The sequence below is a fragment of the Bombina bombina genome, chromosome 4, assembly GCF_027579735.1.
Source record: "Bombina bombina isolate aBomBom1 chromosome 4, aBomBom1.pri, whole genome shotgun sequence".
Lineage (NCBI taxonomy): Eukaryota > Metazoa > Chordata > Amphibia > Anura > Bombinatoridae > Bombina > Bombina bombina.
Window position 1 is genome coordinate 777,831,445 of NC_069502.1, and position 19,132 is coordinate 777,850,576.

The 19,132-nt window shown below is 35.6% G+C and overlaps 2 protein-coding genes across 2 annotated transcripts in view; both read right to left on the reverse strand.

The window, feature by feature from the left end:
* Window positions 1-5,455, reverse strand: part of OPN3 (opsin 3) — a 66,145-nt gene extending 60,690 nt beyond the window's left edge. Inside the window, exon 1 of the mRNA XM_053712272.1 lies at window positions 5,128-5,455. Within this exon, the coding sequence (XP_053568247.1) occupies window positions 5,128-5,455 (328 nt within the window). The remainder of the gene's footprint in view (window positions 1-5,127) is intronic.
* Window positions 5,456-16,152: 10,697 nt separating this feature from the next.
* MAP1LC3C (microtubule associated protein 1 light chain 3 gamma) lies at window positions 16,153-18,863 on the reverse strand. Its single transcript, XM_053709184.1, has 4 exons — window positions 18,806-18,863; window positions 18,664-18,719; window positions 18,389-18,495; window positions 16,153-16,312 (listed from the first exon to the last, which is right to left on the reverse strand). Exons 1-4 carry the CDS (start codon window positions 18,861-18,863, stop codon window positions 16,153-16,155), a joined length of 381 nt encoding a protein of 126 aa, XP_053565159.1.
* Between the last annotated feature and the right edge of the window lie 269 nt (window positions 18,864-19,132).

Sequence of the window (19,132 nt, forward strand, 5' to 3'; positions counted from 1 at the left end):
TAATATAACTGTTGGTTATGCAACATTGGCGAATGGGTAATAAAGGGATTATCTATCTTTTTAAACAATATAAATTTTGGTTTAGACTGTCCCTTTAAATTTATCCTGGTTGCCTGAAATTATTTCCTGGTTTGAAAGAATAAATCTGATAACAAAAATAAACCTAATACCCAAACACCATTAAATTTTTCAAACAATCCCCATAGCCCTCTCCAAACCTTATATTCCAAAGTTCATTCCATATTATAAACATATGGTGATAAAAGCCTTTCAAAAATTTCTAAGACAACTTTATACCTACCACCTAGTCGTGGAGGAATTTGGAGTAGGAAATCTCCAAATATAAAGATTTGCTACAATCTTGAATAAAATATTTGACTGGATCTCCCATGATGAGAATTACAAGAAAACTTGGGTTCAGCTTAAACATGCTCTTACTGAATCCCCCCAGTTGCGAAGAAATTGCTGGCTGCCTCCTGCTCATAGACCACCTATGGCCAAAACCGGTCTGATAATAAAAGAATAATTCAACACTTGGTCATTGGTACCTAGAACATTTTCCTCCCCATTAACTCCCTCACTGAACAATTCAGAATTCCACAAGGGGAGAAACACATACCCTAATGACTAAATTACTCCTGATATATGTATTATTGGATTCCTCTAAATTATTACCCAAATCCCAAATACAAAACTTGGGAATTGGATTTTATTCCTATTTGGTTGCTAAAACCTAAGCTAGCATACTCCCTACTGAAGCATAGAGGCATCGCTAAAATGATGCGCCTTTGAAAAATATTGTAGTGTGACAGCCACCAAGACATACAATATCACTTCTGTGTGCGCCATTATTCAATCCCCAACCCAACCAATTACCATTGTAAACCAGGCATGGCAAAAAGACTTTTCATTTCCAAAATCCATAAAGTGGAACAATATTTTCATCCACAGGGTTAAATCATCACATTCCATTACACTCCTAGGGGCATATTTATCAATGTGCGAGTGAACATTGATAAATTTGTAACTTGTCCATCTGTGTCGCCAGTTGCGTACGCATCCTCAAAGGAATGTTGGCTGCGCGAGGCAGCCAAAAGAATCCAAACAGACAAAAGTTCAGGAGCCGCAGTAAAAGTGAAATTCAGCTTTATTCCATAAAAATAGAAGTGATACAAAAATAGACAAAAGACATGCCCTTTAGTATGTAGTTCAGCTTACGCGTTTCAGCATGTTTGCCGTACTCATAGCTTACTATTCCCTTGTAACTAATGGGCTTAATAAAGGGTGTAAAAACATTCAATTGGCTAAAGGACACTTTGCATGATTAACTCCTTCATCACTAATTAACCTATTACAGGTCTGACAAATCTCTTGTGCAATGTCCATTTCATAACTTATTAAGTATTATCCCTGTTCATATCAATAAGGTTCCACTCTAAAAGTTTTGTGACTGGGATAAGATGGCAATCTGTTCAAAATAGTGATTCACCTAGATAAAGGCCTCATCTAAGTAAAAAACTAATTTGAATAAATAATTTAAATGAGCAACTCATCCTAATAAAGGAAGAGACTCATTTGTAGAAACATTTAAATAAAGGAAAGGAAAGGAAAGAAGAGTAAGTGGAGGAAGCTATGTGTGCTCTATACTTAAATGGGATTATCATGTTGCAACCTTTACTTCTTGCAATTTATGGCTTAATACTCGATAGGGGCTTATGATAAATTATTTCTTATCAAACAACTGCTAGTACATTCCTTTGGCTCTCACAGTTTAACAAAAACCAATTTAGAAATTGGCTATAATTGCTCCTATCAGTCACTGTGAGCTAGCTGAAGCTAATTACCCAAAAATTGGATCCTTGACATTGTCTATCTTTACTATACTGCTATAGCCCACTAAATGTGCCTGATTATGTATTTAACTTACTCAAAACCTCCCCTCCTATTGTTTTACTCTCTTTCTAACCCTAGAATACCTTTAATGCCAATGATTTATAAGGTCATAGGCTGAATTTAATCCAGTGGGTTGCCTAGTCCTTAATTGGAAAATCCAAAATACCTCTCTTCCAGCCAAAGTGGCTTCTCTGTCCCCACCTCTTCGTCCAGCATCCACATTTTCTATAATAGTCCATTTGAAGGTTGCACTCTCTTTATTGTGGACCAGTTTAAAATGCTGTATGAGTGGGGTAGTCAGGGTGCCCGCCTTGATGTCAGAGAGGTGCTCCCTAATGCGTACTCTTGTTTCCCTGGTCGTCATTCCTACGTACTGTAGGTCACAGGCTGTACAGCCTGCCAGATACACTGTAAATTTACTTCTGCAATTCATACATTTCTTATGACTATACCTTTTATTAGTGACACTGCTTTTAAACCCTTCACCTATCAAAAGATGTTCACACGCCTTGCATGTTAAATTACTGCATTTATACACTCCCTTGAATCTAAGCCAAGAACTAGGCTCACTTTGTTGTATGCTCTTTAATTGTGTGGGAGCGAGAATATTGCCTATTGAAGTTCCTCTCCTAAAGGAGCATTTGCATCCTTTTTCCACTGTCTCTGCCAGTGCATCGTCTGCAGCCAATAGTTTAAAATGCTTCTTAACTATTTGGCAAATTTTATGGTATTGTACACTGAAATTTGTTACGAAGAAAACACCTTCCTTCTTATCCTCCCTTGAAACCGTCTTACTTAGTAAATTCTCTCTGTTTCTAGTTACTAGTTCCTTTCTGGCTTTACAAATATCCTGAGACTTATACCCCCTCTTCCTGAGGCGGTCGGATAATTGGTCTGCATGTAACTCGTATTGTTCAACCCTGCTACAATTCCTCTTGAGCCTTGTAAACTGGCCCTTTGCAACAGATCTGAATACCTGTTGGGGATGACTGCTCCTGGCGTGGAGAAGCGTATTGCCAGTTATTGGCTTTTTATAGACCTCAGTCTCAATACCGACATTGGGAACACCGATCAAGGTTAGATCCAAAAAATTGATCTTTCTTTCATTGTATTCAAACGTGAACTCCAAACCAATGTCGTTATTGTTCAACCATTCAACAAACAATTTTGCACTCTCTTCAGTACCCCTCCACACCAGGAGCAGATCATCTATGTAGCGTATGTAAAATTGCCAAGCCAAAAGAATCCACCTGGATGCTTCCCAGTGGGTTCCGAAAATGGCAGGGTGGTAAAAGAATCCACCTGAGGTGGATTCTTTCACCACCCTGCTATTTTCCTGTGGTGGATTCTTTCACCACCCTGCTATTTTCGGAATCCACCTGGATGCAGCGTAGGCAAACCCGAAGCCTTAAAAAAAACAAAACTAGCAACCGCCCACATGAAATAACAAAACTAATTTAATTAGTTAATTTTAACTAATTTAATTACTAAGCCCCCTAACCTAACACCCCCTAAATTAAACCCAATACTAAGTTACACTTAAATAAAACCTAACATGTAATTACAAAAAAATAATCTAAAATTACAAAAAAAATATCTAAAATTACAAAAAATAAAAAAAACTCTAAAATTACAGAAAAAAAATAAACAAAATGATCAAAAATAAAAAAAAATTAAACCCAATCCCTAAGAAAATAAAAAAACTCCCCAAAATAAAAAACACCCCTTAAACTAAACTACCAATAGCCTTTAAAGGGCTTTTTGTAGGGAATTGCCCTAAGTTAAACAGCTTTTACATTTAAAAATGACTAAATCCCCATAACAGTAAAAAACCCCCACCCATCAAACCCCTCTTTTACTGCCCTTAAAAGGGCAATCAGCTCTTTTCCAGACCATTAAATCCCTAATTTAATAATAAATAAATCCTAACACTAAGCCCCAAATAGGTACTCACCGTTTCTGAAGTTCCGGATGAAGATAGAAGATGATGGAGCCGCCTGGAAGAAGCCCTTCGCCGGACTTCAGGAACGGTGAGTAACTATTTGGCGCTTGGTTTTAGGCTTTTTTTTTTTTTAGATTAGGGTTTTTTGGGCAGTAAAATAGCTGAATGCCCTTTTAAGGGCAATGCCGATACAAATGCCTCTTTAGGGGGAATGGGTAGTTTAGTTTTTTTTTTGTGTTAGGTTTTTTTATTTTGGGGGCTTGGTGGGTGGGGTTACTGTTATATAAAATTGGTAATTTGTTTAGGTAAAAGCTGTTTAACTTAGGGCAATGCCCTACAAATGCCCTTTAGTATTAGATTAGGGGGTGTTTTTTTATAATGCATCATATATATGTTTGATAAATGTATTTGTCATTGAAATGAGCTAAAAAGCAGGTCTTTTTTTTTTAATCAAACATATAGAAGATGTGGGAATTACAGTGCATTGCATACAGTATATGTTTGATGCAGTGATGACTCCATGCACTCTGAGTAGCTTTATGATGTTACTTCTGGCTTTACCCAGATATGCTTTTGTAATATGGGAATATCTATTTAGAAATACTTAGAACATATTTTGCTGTGCAGAACATTGGAATGTCAAATATTTACAGTAAATACATAGTTTAAACCGTTATTAAATACGACGAACATTGGAATGTGAAATATTATTTTCATGTCGGGTTAGCGCATTAGGAAATATGCGCAGGAGTAAGATGTTAGTTTTTCCCTCACTTTTTTTGCTCCCTTGACTTCTATGGGGGAATAGGTTATTGTGCTTGCAATATCCTACGTTTGGTTAGTGCGCAAGCAAAAACTGTTTACGGTCAACTCATAATATGAACACAACCGTACGAGCAAGTCAACGCTCAAGCTGGCTTGTAACCTGGCCCTGAATGAGTTAAAAACTAGTAAAAGGTCACACCAGAGTTGCTAGTTTGTTTCTGCACATTTATGACTCTTTATTGGCTCACCCAATGATTTCAGCTAGTTCACAGTAGTGCATTGCGCTTCTTCAACAAAGGATACCAAAAGAAGTAAGCTAATTCAATAACAGATTTAAACTGGAATGTTGTTTAAAATTATATTCTCAATGTCAATGTCCATTTAAGGGAGATAAACTAAACATGCTTAATTAGATGTTTAAAGTCATTTTGCAAATTGTAAAGTTACAGTCCCACCATAAAATATTGATGTATTAACTGTAGAAAGACATAACAGTAAACTTAAGCATACAAGTATGCTCCACTTACCAAACAGATTGGTGATAAATCCTTCAAATACACATCCTTTGGTATACCAGGTCCACTTCCTTGTCACACATGATGAAAAGGTAAAAACAAGTCCAGAAATAGAAACAAATAAATCACTAAAGCTGACATTAAAAAAGAAAAGATCTTTAGGAGTTCTCAGTCTTTTAAATTTATAAAATATTATCATAACCAGCAGATTATTGATCACTCCTAGCATTCCAACAATTGCAATAATTAGAGCCAGGAAATCATAGGTATCTTGTGAGAAGAGCTCTTGATACAGAGCCTGGATTTTTTCATTATTGCTGCTGTAGTTGATTTTATGCATGATAAGGCCTAATTCTATGTATATTTTACATAAGAGACAACATAAAAAGCTTGCATGTCACACACATATATATATATATATATATATATATTCCATTTGTACTAAATTAGAGAGTAATTAATTATTATAGATTTGATGAGCTTTTCTAAATCATCTAAGCTCTTTTGTAGTCTTAATCCAGTCTTAAAATTCCCATCTGCTTGTGAGTTTATACAAATGGTTTTGCATTGCATCAATAAAGGGCTCCATTTATTAATCATTTGGGGAATTCTCCTTTCTGTTCTCCTATCAGTTCTCCACAGCTCTCCTTAGGAGAGGTGCACATGTGCGCCCATATTTATCATAAAAAAGTAGTTTTTTTTTCTCCATGGGAGAGCTGAGCAGAACTAATGATAAATTTCTCCAGTCGGATTAGTATCTTCTCCTTATTTATCACTAAAAATAAGCAACTATTCTCCATGTCAATCATATATAAACCAATAGAAATCTTTATACAGCCTTCCTAGTAGCTTTGTGAACGCCCTTCTTTAGCAAACTTTAATATAAGAAAATAGATCTACATTTTCATTGTTTTTATGCTTCAATTTTAGCGCTTTTTTATATCTTATTTTTATGCCCCAATAGATATAATTTTTGTGCTCTGTTATGTGTTATTTTGGCACTCCATTATATATATTTTTTTCACTCCATCATAAATTATTATTGCGCTCCAATAACCATTATTATTGTGCTTTGTTATAGATCATTTTGCACCTTGTAGAGCCCTTTTTGTGTGTAACTGCTTCTACAACTGGTATATATAGATATAGAATAGATTTCTAATGCTGTTCTCCACTGTAGCTATGGAGAACTTTAAAGTAGGAACTTGCAGGAGAACTTTCAGTCCTCCACAGGACAATATAAATGATAGATTTGTAACTAGGAGAATTATGAGGAGAACTATATGAAATATGACTAAAAATATATAATTTAACCCTTTTTTGGAGAACATGTTCTCCAAGGAGAGTGTGAACAGAGTAGGATAATTTTAAAGTCGAACTTGCCCAATTTTAGGAGTATTTTTGAATGATAAATAGGGGAATTATTTCTCTTAAGTGATTTTATGTGAAAAGATAGGAGAATTGGAATGATAAATAGAGCCCAAAAGATGTTTACATGTAATATTAATGTATGTGACAAGTCCATTAGACTTGTAAATACAAATGGCTATAACTAATTGGGCTCTAGGTCCCTTAATTTCCAGGGATTTTGCTATTTATCTTTTTTTCAACAATCTCCCAAGATCCCTTCTTTATCTGCTCTTAGAACATCATTCTCCATTATTTTGTGAGTTGTAAAATCTTCATTTTCAAACACTTAAAGGGACACTGAACACAATTTTTTTCTTTTGTGATTCAGATAGAGCAGCGGTCGCCAACCAGTGGTCCACAAGAGGATGTTTGTTGGTCCTTGACACCATCAAGCAGGAATTAATCTCCTCTGATGGTGTCACCACCGTTGCGCCGCAACTCCCTACAGTGCCTAGCTGCACATCAGTAAAAACCGACGGTGGAGGAGTTAAATTACAATCCCCCTATGCACGTTGCATAGTACTGTGCAACTTGCGTAGCTAGATTGTATTTTTAACTCCTCCCATCCGGCGTGCTGCTCAGAGGAAGATTCTTCTATTCTAAAGCCAGCAGAGGTTGGTACAGTCTTGGCTTGAAATAGTGTAATTAAAGTACAGGTAGCCCTCAGTTTACGCCGGGGTTAGGTTCCAGAAGGAATGGTTGTAAATTGAAACTGTTGTAAATTGAAACCCAGTTTATAATGTAAGTCAATGGGAAGTGAGGGAGTTAGGTTCCAGGCCCCTCTCAAAATTGTCATAAGTAACACCTAATACATTATTTTTAATGGTTTGAAATGAAGACTTTAAATGATAAACAGCATTATAAACCTAATAAAATAATCACACAACACAGAATATATAATTAAACTAAGTTAAATGAACAAAAACATTTGCTAAACAGCATTATAAACCTAATAAAATAATCACACAACAAAGACTTCACTTGTATTTTCTGCAAACAGTTCTTTCTATGCATTCCAATCTGGACTGATTTATAGACAGGAAGATCTTGTTCCTTTGAAATCTGCTTGATAGCTCAGGACTGGTTAAACTGATTAATTTCAGCTTGCTTGGCTTTGCTGCAACACAAGCAGACAGCTCCACCTACTGGCTATTTTAATGAATGCACTGCTTCTCAATGCTTTTCAATAGCAGTCACATGACTGGAAAAAAAGGTTGTTATTCTGAAACGGTGTAAATTGAACCGTTGTAAAACGAGGGCCACCTGTATATATAAAAAAAGAAAATCCATATTGAGAACTTTCTGATATAAACTTAATTTACAACTCCAATGTCTGTCCATGATTATAAGTAGTTTTGAATAATTCCTAACTGGGGCGGTAACTTGTAAGTTGTGTGGTCCTTTTAAACATAATTCTTCATTTCCCCACTTTCTGCCTCTCTGTTTCCAGCTCAAAAGTTGTCATGCACCCTTCATCTGTCATTTGGATGTATTCTCTCAGTTCTGTCATTCAATTAGTTTATTAGAAAAAATGATTCTTAAAAATGTGTAAATATATACATAATGTAAACTTAGCTATGGTTATACTAGTTATGTACAGTATCTGTGTGTGTGTATATATATATATATATACATATATATACACACACACACATATACATATATACACATTATAGAGGTTTGTACCTTTTTAAAAAAAATCATGTTAGTGGTCCACGGGATTCAAAATTGTGAATTTAGTGGTCCCTGCGGTCCAAAAGGTTGGCGACCCCTGAGATAGAGCATGCAATTTTAAACAACTTTCTAATTTACTCCTATTATCAAATTTTATTTGTTCTCTTGCTTTCTTTATTTGAAAAAGAAGGCATCTAAGCTTTTTTTGGTTCAGAACCATGAAAAGCACTTGTTTATTGGTAGGTGAATTTACCCACCACTCAGCAAGAACAACACAGTGTTTTCACCAAAAATGGGCCGGCATCTAAAATTAGATTCTTGCATTTCAAATAAAGATATCAAGAGAATAAAAAGAATTTGGTAATAGGAGTAAATTAGAAAGTTGCTTAAAATTGCATGCTCTATCTGAATCACGATAGAAGAAATTGGGTTCAGTGTCCCTTTAATGGCACATGAAACCCATTTTTTTTTTATTTTCATGATTTAGATAGAGCAAGCAATTTTATACAACTAATAAGAAAGAAATGCACTAGTGCAAATCTTCCATAGGGGGCGCTTCCTGTCCTACACTAGCACACAACAACAATACAGCCATACAAAGTATAAATAAAATACAATAAAAACACAATGTATGGAAAAATTAAACAACGTCCAATATATCCAAAATGGAGGCAGCACTCTGTCGGAGGATGGTCAGATCCTGGTGAGAGATGATCTATGAAGAGAAAAGGCAATTTTATACACCTTTCCAATTTACTTCTTTTATCTAGTTTACTTCATTCCTTTGATAGCCTTTGTTTAAAAGCATATCTAAATAGGCTCAGTAGCTGATTGGTAGCTGCACATAGATGCCTTGTGTGATTGGATCACCCATGTGCATTGCTATTCTTCAACAAAGGATAGCTAAATAATTAATAAAATAACAGATATCAGAAGTAAATTGGAATGTTGTTTAAAATTGTATTCTTTATCTGAATCATGAAAGAAAAACTTTGGGTTTCATTATGTCCCTTTAATACTAGTTAATCATTTCGATGTATCTCACAGTTTAATATCGTTCCCCCCACTGGGCCTTGAACTTTAAATAGAATTCAGAGATCTACAGAAAGTTGTTGAATGTATGAAGCTGCACTATGTGAATGAAGATGATTTGTACAAAGAATTCTGTTGTAACAAATTGAGTCTTTTTTTTTCTGTCAATTTCCTAAGCAAAATTTGTCAATTCTTTAGTCTCCCTTATTTTCTTCAAAAATAAGTTGGCCGGAGTGAGAGAAGACAGGAGAGAGACACAAACAGCATTTAATTTTTTTTTAATTAATGAGAATACACTCTAAAATATCTATAATTTTGATCACTTTAGTGCATAATCCACAAAAAATATCTCAATGGGTTTCAAAGTTGTATTAATCACAGATAAAAATTGTTAAAATAATAAAAAAAAAAAATTAAAAAAAAAAAAATGACAAAGGGTTTTTAAATTTACAGATATAATGTTTTACCGATTAAATTTCCAGATATATATATAAAAAAAATTTTACTAAATAAAAGTTACCTAAAGTGCAAAATATTTTGTGTTAGAATATTTTATTATTACAAAAAAGTTTAACACTAGGCTCTGACCTAGTGATATGCTAGAGTGTCTAGAAACAGACAGAGTAAGATCCTTACTGGGTACCTGCTGCAGCACAGTCTGACAGCTCACCGCTATGCTCAAGCCCTGAGGAGATCCATGCATGAAAATATAGTGGGATCCGCTGCAGGGTCCAAAGGCCATGCTATATGTTTTTGTCGTGGCCAGCTCATTCAAGTTATGGAGGCTGGATGTGGTTAAAGAGATAACCACAGAAAGGAGTACACTTGTAGCACTCAAGAGCTTGTGACTTTATGCTTTTATACATATATACAGATATACAGTACACAGCACCACAGACTCATATACCACAGCATTGATCGGGGATATACTCTCCAGCCTGCCATATATAGAGATCTAGAGCTTCTAATAATTCTTTCAATAATAAAAAAGCAGTGCCATTGGTTTTCTCTTTCTGTTACCAGCTCATTCAAGTGTTTGCAATGTCAAGAGTGGATTTTGGCATATTGAATTAGAGGAAGAATACAGCTATTTGACCACTTTCTCTACGCCTTTTGGCCGATAGCGCTGGGTTTGAATGCCTATGGGTATTAGCCCAGCCCCAGAAGTGTTCCAGCGAAAACTAAATCATGCACTGGAAGGGCTACCAGGATCATTACAGATGATATTCTGATTGTAGGAGAAGGCGATACTTATGTGGAAGCTATTCAAGACCACGATCAAAAGTTGAAGAAATTGCTAAATCGTTGTAGAGAAAGAAACAAATTAAATCCAGAAAAAATTTCAGCTAAGGAAAACAGAAGTGCCATATATTTGTCACATATCAGCCCAGGGACTTCAAGCAGATCCAAACAAAGTAAAAGCCATTACTGAAATGCCCAGACCCTCAGATGTTAAAGAAGTACAGAGATTTTTGGGGATGGTGAACTATCTTTCTAGGTTTTGTGAAAACCTCTCAGATGCAGGTGAACCACTGCGACAACTAACCCAGAAAGGTACAGTGTGGGAATAGACAGAGGTGCAGGAAGAGGCATTTCAGCAGATCAAATCAAAAATCAGCAGTGCACCAGTGCTTAAATATTATAACTTTAATGTGATGCATCAGAGAAAGGTCTGGGAGCAGCACTGATGCAAGGTAAACAACCAATCACTTTTGCAAGCAGAGCAATGACGGAGACAGAGCAAGGTTATGCACAAATAGAGAAGGAGCTATTAGCAGTCCTATTTGGAATGGAAAAATGTCACCAATTCACATTTGGGCAGACAGTAGCTGTACAATCAGACCATAAGCCCCTTGAAAGCATCATGAGGAAACCCTTACTTAAAGCACCAAGACGTTTTCAGCGTAGGATGCATGTATCAGATACTGCCTGGGGAAGTCTCTGGCGGTGGCAGACACATTAAGTAAGGCTTACTTAGAAGAAGGTTCCATGGAGGGTTCTGTGGAGCACCAGATTGAAACTATAAACATGCTCCAATATCTACCCATCTCAAACAGGAGACGTGTTGCTATACAACAGAGCACAGAAAAAGACAAGACTTTACAAGCAGTAAAGTAAATTGTGATGAGTGGATGGCCTCATGCTAAGGAATAGGTACCCCTAGAGGCTTCCCCGTTCTACCACATATGTGATGAATTGAGTGTACAGGATGGTGTTCTATTCAAAGGTGAGCGAGTAGTTATTCCATCTGATCTCCGAACAGATATTATGTCTTGAATACATTCTTCACATTTTGGTGTGGAATGATGTCTACACAGAGCCAGGGAGAGTATTTACTCTCCCTGGCCAGGAATGAATGCACAGCTAAAAGAATATATCGACCAATGTGACATATGCCATTCATTTGATACTAAACAGAAAGAGACATTCGTTCCTCATGAGATCCCAACGAGACCGTGGGAAAAGCTTGACATTGATTTGTTCACATTCCAAGGAAAGGAGTATTTAACAACAGTGGACTATGACTCTAATTTCCGGGAGATAGACCATCTTCAGGATACAAGATCTACTACAGTAATAAGAAAATTAAAGGCCCATTTTGCCAGATATGGAATTCCAGACACGGTATGTTCTGATAATGGACCACAGTTTATTTCAATGGACTTTAAAGACTTCAGTAGGGTTGACCACATTACCTCGTCACCAGGATACCCTCAAAGCAATGGAAAAGTAGAGTCGGCAGTAAAGACAGCCAAAAGACTACTGCAAAAAGCTGTGACTTCTCAAAATGATCCTTAACTAGCATTGTTGGATCATCGCAACACACCAACACAAGGCATGGAGTGCAGTCCTGCTCAAAGACTGATGGGTCGAAGGACCAAATCATTACTTCCAATGAGAGGGAGTCTTAATACAGGATCAAGTGATGAATGACAGGCACCAAATCCTGTGCAGGAAGCAGCGATCATTGCAAGCTGCTCAATATAACAAGGGAGCCAAAGACCTGCGGCCTCTAAAAGTTGGTTAACAGGTGTGGGTACAACCGCAAACAAACCAAGGAAAAGAGTGGCGGAAGGCTTGCCTAAGAGCTCCTGTAGGAATTAGGTCATATGAAATGGTGACAGAGTCAGGACAGGTCCTGAGGAGAAATAGGAGGCATCTGAGAGGCACTGGATGCCAGCAAGGACCCAAACTAGCACCCAAGAGGAATATCACATTGAGAATACAAACCAGCCATTAATGACAAATAACTCAGAAGGAGGACAAGAAGAAACAAAAAGTGAAATATCAGACACGGACAGACTGCAGGATGATAACAGAGTCCTGTCAGAACAACCACAGGGATCCAGAAACACCCAGACTAGAAGTGGGAGATGTATCCGAAAACCAGAATATCAAAATGACTATGTGGACTAATATTTAGCACAATGAAAGACTGCATCTCAGGATCCATATTCCTACAGTAATTAAAGAGTTTTTGCCATTTCCTCAAAAAGGGAAAAGATGTATCAATATGTATGGAACCAAAAGAGATAGTTTTTGGTTCCAGGGGGAAGTTTAATATAGGTTACACTGCAGTTCAGCAGGAAATAGTTGATGAGTAAAGCAGTTACACAGACATTAACTGTAACAAGAGCTGAGATTTATGCATTCTGTTATAATTTGTTAAAACTGCAACTGGAGTCTGAGAGCCTCTCTTATAAACAGCAGCTTTACACAGCTTTGACCCCTAGCCTGTTTTTGGACAATTCTGCTAGACTATTGGGTTTTCAAACCTCTACAACAGGCCAGATTTTTAGTATTATCTTGAAGAGCAGGTAAAATAACCATGTTTATTAATCTGCTAATTATTTCACCTCTGCTCCAGTTCAGATATCCCAAAACTCTGGCCTATTAAGAAGGCATGAGGACAGGTTGGGAAACCAGTGATAGTTACCCTTTGAAGCCTGATGTTCTTTTGGAACTACATTTCACACTCCGCAGTCTAGTTGCGCATCATTGGGATATTTAGTTCCAAAACATCAGGGGGTGCCAAGGTTAGCCAACACTCTACTAGACTACCATAAGGAGCTGCCTGTTCTCTTTGATGCCGATTCCAACCACTAAAGCAGGTAACTAAGTTAGTGTTGCCTTATACATATGCAACACTTCATCACCAAGCACACTTTAGGCATACTACTTACTAGAAAAAAAAATATGGCTATTTAAAATCAACAAAACTATTAGTAAAAATCAATTAAAGCTTCTATAAACTATAGTGTTGTTTCATAATTGTCATGCTTTAAAATGAAAATAAAAATAATCATGAATGTCATAGTAGAAACCAAAGTTATTAGAAGTCTTCTTTCTACATGCTGTTATATAGGTTTAGTATTGTAAAGATTGATGGGATCTCTGCTGAAGTTTTTCTTGAGACCATGGTTAATGAAAGGTTTATTAAAACTCTACACAACCATCCATGCCTACTATCTTTTGTATTCTTCATCCAAGGGCTGGAGTTTCTGAGCACATGATTGCATTGTCTATGGCTAGAGCAGTTAAGGGATAGTGCTAACCAAATCGAGGGAAAGGGGCTGTAAATTACATGCAAGGGAAGGGTGAGTGTCTTGTAGGTACTGAGGATACTTATTTCCTGGGCATCCACTGAATTTAATTGTCTCTGGATTTCGAGCAAAGGATTTTGCCCAATTTAAAGGAAGAGCGTATCACTTATATTTGAGCTCTGGAGGACTGAGCTATTAGTCCAGGCACTAAGTCTATTCACGTACCTCAAATATACTATTTGTGTTTTTTGTATAATTAAATATTTTTATGTGACACCGTATAAGGTTTAACCGTATGTACTTTTTGTCTACCCCTTTTGGCACAGAAGGGGTTTGAGTTATTCACGTTTTTAGCCTCTTTTGGGAAGAGGCTTCTTGTTTTACTTGCGTTTTGTGTAAAACAGCAAGAGAGACCATCTTGCACTGTTGGGATTTATGACCTTGTACTGGTTCTGTGCAGTCCTTTAATTTTTGCTGTTTGACAGACACTGGGAAGCAACAATTCTGCCTTCATTGTGGACAAACATATCTTGCAGCCTAAACATACAGCCTCTCAGCTGCAAACATTTCAATAATTTAAAGTTTACGATTAAAGGGACACTGAATCATGAAAGAAAACATTTTGGTTCAGAGAGCATGCAATTTTAAGCAACTTTCTAATTTACTCCTATTATCAATTTTTCTTCGTTCTCTTGCTTTCTTTATTTGAAAAGGAAGGCATCTAAGCTATTTTTGGTTCAGCTCCATGGAAAGCACTTGTTTATTGGTGGGTGAATTTATCCACCAATCAGCAACAACCCAGTTTGTTCACCATAAATGGGCCAGCATCTAAAACTTACATTTCAAATAAAGATACCAAGAGAATGAAGACAATTTGATAATAGGAGTCAATTAGAAAGTTGCTTAAAATTGCATGCTCTGAATCACAAAACAATTTGGGTTCAGTGTCCCTTTAATTTTGGTAAGCTCATTTGACATAACACCAACCACTTTGTCATTTTAACATCTAAAGTGTTGGCTGGAAAAATTATTTTACAGTACTCAGCACATTTCAACCATTTTGAATACTGACTTGATTGCCTATGTGGAAATCTTTAATGTTAGCAGAGGTACTCTCAGCTGCCGCTCTGCCAACAAAAGAAAATGAAGCAATTCAAGCTCCTATACATGAGATTAAAGAAATGTGTCACTAGAAGTCTGTACACCCTTTTATAATGGATACACCAACAACATTTTCCACAAAGTAGGATTGTTAAAAGCAACATTAAAATCAATTTTTACTCATGATTCAGATACCACATACAATTTTAACACAACTTTCCAATGTGCATATATTATCCAAAATGCACTTCATTCTCTTTGTATAATTTATTTAAAAGTGAAGTAATGCACTACTGGGAGCTAGCTGAACACATTGAGTGAGCCAATGACAAGAGGCATATATGTACAGCAACCAATCACCAGTTAGCTCCCAGTAGTATGTTGTTGCTCCTGAGCCTATTCAGGTAGGCTTATTTGACAAATTATAACAAAATGAAGCTAATTGGAAAGTTGTTTAAAATTACATGCGCTCTCTCAAGCCTGATAGTTAGACTCTCTGTAGAAAAAAAAAAAAAAAAGAATATATATATATATATATTCTTGGTGCTTCAAATAATTTTAGACATGGCTAGCCAAGAAATCTACACTAGAAGTCTTCTTCCCACTACAGAGACAAAGTCAAAACTAACTTTCAGGATTCAGAAACTGCAGCATTTGACGTGAAGGCTACAGTAGATTAAAGTATATTTATTATTACTGTTTCAAATTGAATAAAGCAACATGAATTAAACACAATAAGCCATACACCACACACTTAGGGTTACCACGTTGGCCATGTTTTTCTGGACCCTTATGCGTTACACATGCTGCAGGGTGTGTAAAAGAACATGAATTGCACCCCTGGACAGCACTATTCATGTTCCTCCCTACATATCCTGTAGCATGTGTAGCTTAATTGCCCAGGAAAACATGGTAACCCTACTTCCACCCTGTTTTACAATATTCTTACTCAGGACAACATTTGTATAGAAATAATTTTTTTTTTATATATTTTAAATCCTTTATTACAAATTATTAATACCAACATCATATGATTTAGGTTTATAAATAGATCAGCAATAAAGCTAGTAGCTCAATTAAAATTACATTTTTAGTACAAATAAAAAAAGTTATTCCATACTGAAAAGTGCAAAAGTGTTTAGATCTTGTTTTCTGAAATGATCAATAACAGATATATTATTTCAGCATGAAATAAACTGCCTAGCTTTACCCTCAAAGTTAAAAAAAAAAAAAAAAAAAAAATCCATAAAATAAATGTTACTGTCTTTTGATGCACTTAGCCGAACATCTCCTGAGATGCATAGGTCATATATAAAAATCCATCTTCATCTTTATGATCCCTGTACAGTTCAGATATAGTAATGGACATGCTGGGTAAATTCCGGTTATCTACCAGAAGGTAAAACGCTTGTGTGGCAGATAAGTTCATACGATTTCTGTAAAGAAAAAATAAATCCTTGAGACCTGTTCTCTATCTATAAACATTTTTTAAAAATGAGATATATATATATATACACAAAAAAGGGTGTTGCTTAAGGATGTATGTCAGTGTTAGTCAACATTTTCCTAAATTTAATATTTAATGCACTAGCAGTTTTTTTGCTTCTGATTGGTAAAAGGGACAGTTAACATCAGAATTTTGGTTGTTCAAAAAGATAGATAATCCCTTTATTATCCATTCCCCAGTTTTGCATAACCAACACGGTTATATTAATACACGTTTTACCTCTGATTACCTGTTATCTAAGCCTCTGCAGACTGCCCCCTTATTTCAGTTCTTTTGACAGACTTGCAATTTAGCCAGTGCCTACTCCTAGATAACATTGAACTCAAACACATGAAGTTATCTATATCGTGTTTCTCAACTGCAATCCTCAAGTACCCTCAACAGTCCTGGTTTTTATTATAGCTGAACTAGGGCACAGGTGGAATAATCAGCTGATGGATGAGAGCAGGTTAGTAACCATGGTTACTGATCAGCTGATTACTTCACCTGTGCACTGGTTCAGCTATAATGAAAACCAGGACTTTTGGGGGGTACTTGAGGACCGCGGTTGAGAAACACTGATCTACATAACACATGAACCAACTCCCTCTAGTGGTGAAAAACTGTCAAAATGAATTCAGATTAGGAGGTGGCCACCAAGGTCTAAGCAATTAGCATGTAAATTGGAAAGTTATTTAAAAGGACATGCCCTATATATTTGAATCATGAAAGTTTTTTTTGGACTTGTCTGTCCCCCCCATTAAAGGGACAGTCTACACCAGAATTTTTATTGTTTTAAAAGATAGATAATCCCTTTATTACCCATTTCCCAGTTTTGCATAAGTAACAGTTATAATAATACACTTTTAACCTCTGTGATTATCTTGTATCTAAGCTTCTGCAAACTGCCCCTTTTTTCAGTTCTTTTGACAGACTTGCAGTCTAGCCAATCAGTGCCTGCTCCCAGATAACTTCTCGTGCACGAGCACAGTGTTATCTATATGAAATACGTGAACTAACACCCTCTAGTGGTGAAAAACTGTTAAAATGCATTCTGAAAAGGTGGCCTTCAAGGTCTAAGAAATTAGCATATGAACCTCCTAGGTTAAGCTTTCAACTAATACCAAGAGAACAAAGCAAAATTGGTGATTAAAGTAAATTGGAAAATTGTTTAAAATTACATGCTCTATCTGAATCATGAAAGTTTATTTTGGCCTAGACTGTCCCTTTAAGTATATTTTCCCCAGATGTAATATTATTAAAGCAATATACCTTGAGAGTCACTTGTCACAAGGGTCATCCAGAGTTTTAACAATGAACAACTAAAAATAGTTGCCTTTTTAAACATTTGCTATATTTTACATTATATATATATATAAAAAAAAACAAAAAAAAAAAAAAAAAAAAAAACTACTAAATTAGACAATTTATGTATATTAGTCATATATATTAATATTGAATGGCCTAGCAGTTTTTTTGCTTTGTTAACTATAATACATACATTATATATACACCCAAAAAAAAAAAAAAAACCTTGCCCTGCTAATATAAATATTTCTTATTTAATAAATAGTATTTTGGAAATTAAAACAATCTCTGTTGCTATGAAAGTCACTACTTCTTCAAAATAGTTTTCCTCATACCAGATGTGTTAGTAGCAGCTGACAGACAGACCTGCCCTTTCGAAAACACTGGGTCAGGTCCCTCTGCTTATTTTACCATTAGTAACATGTTCATTAAGGTTTTGTAGCTATTGTAAACATTGCAGAATATACTGGTGATAATATAAACAGATTATACATGTTTATAATAAACACTCAAGACTGAGTGTACTTGAAAACTATCACATTATAAAAGCTATCTTTGTATTGGAAAGAAAGGAATACTTGGGAAAAAAAAAAAAAAAAAAAAGAAATCCCACATCAAATACATCGCTAAAGTAATCTTAGCTGACACTACCTGACAAGCAGTTATTTTAAAAAAAAAATAAATATATATATACACACACACACAGTATATATCATACCTAATAATATTTATGAATTGTGTCATGGAAAGATCTTGGGGAACAAGAAATTTTGTTTTGTCCAAAAGTGGTAGATATTTTTCCCTGCTGTATCTTTCAACAATCACCTGAAAACATAAAGTTAAAGAGAACAAAAATAATAATTAAACATCTATTAATCATATGCACAAACATTATCAAAGAAAGGACAAATGCAAAGTGATAAAATACATAAATCATGCATATGTTTAGGAAGTTTATAATGAATAAATGATAGACCACATTATTTTTGTTACCGGAATTTTTGTTGGAAACTTTGCTTTGATTCTAAGCACATCTTCTTTTCTTGTTGCTGTAAGAAAAGAGCAGATAACATTTTAGTGATATATACATTTTCAGTACATGCGTTTTACAGCATAGTTATAGCAAAGAAATTACCCAAACTTTTTCTCTGTTTAAATGGTTTAGATGAAGGAGTTTTTTGAAGAGACTGCATTGTTTTCCCCTGAAACTATTTTGTTTATCTAATTCATAACCTCCAGCAACACCACTGACTGCAAAACTATATCTTTCCTTTTCCTATGGGATTAATGAAAACATTTATAATAGAAATTAACTCTATGATTTTCACCTGAATCCCCAGCAAATCTATCAATTAACTACATGGTGTACTGAAAACATGAACTGGCAGATTCAAGTAGGGTAATCTGGAATTAGGTTCAGCCATGTTTTCCTGGGCAATTATGAGTTACACATGTTGCAGGG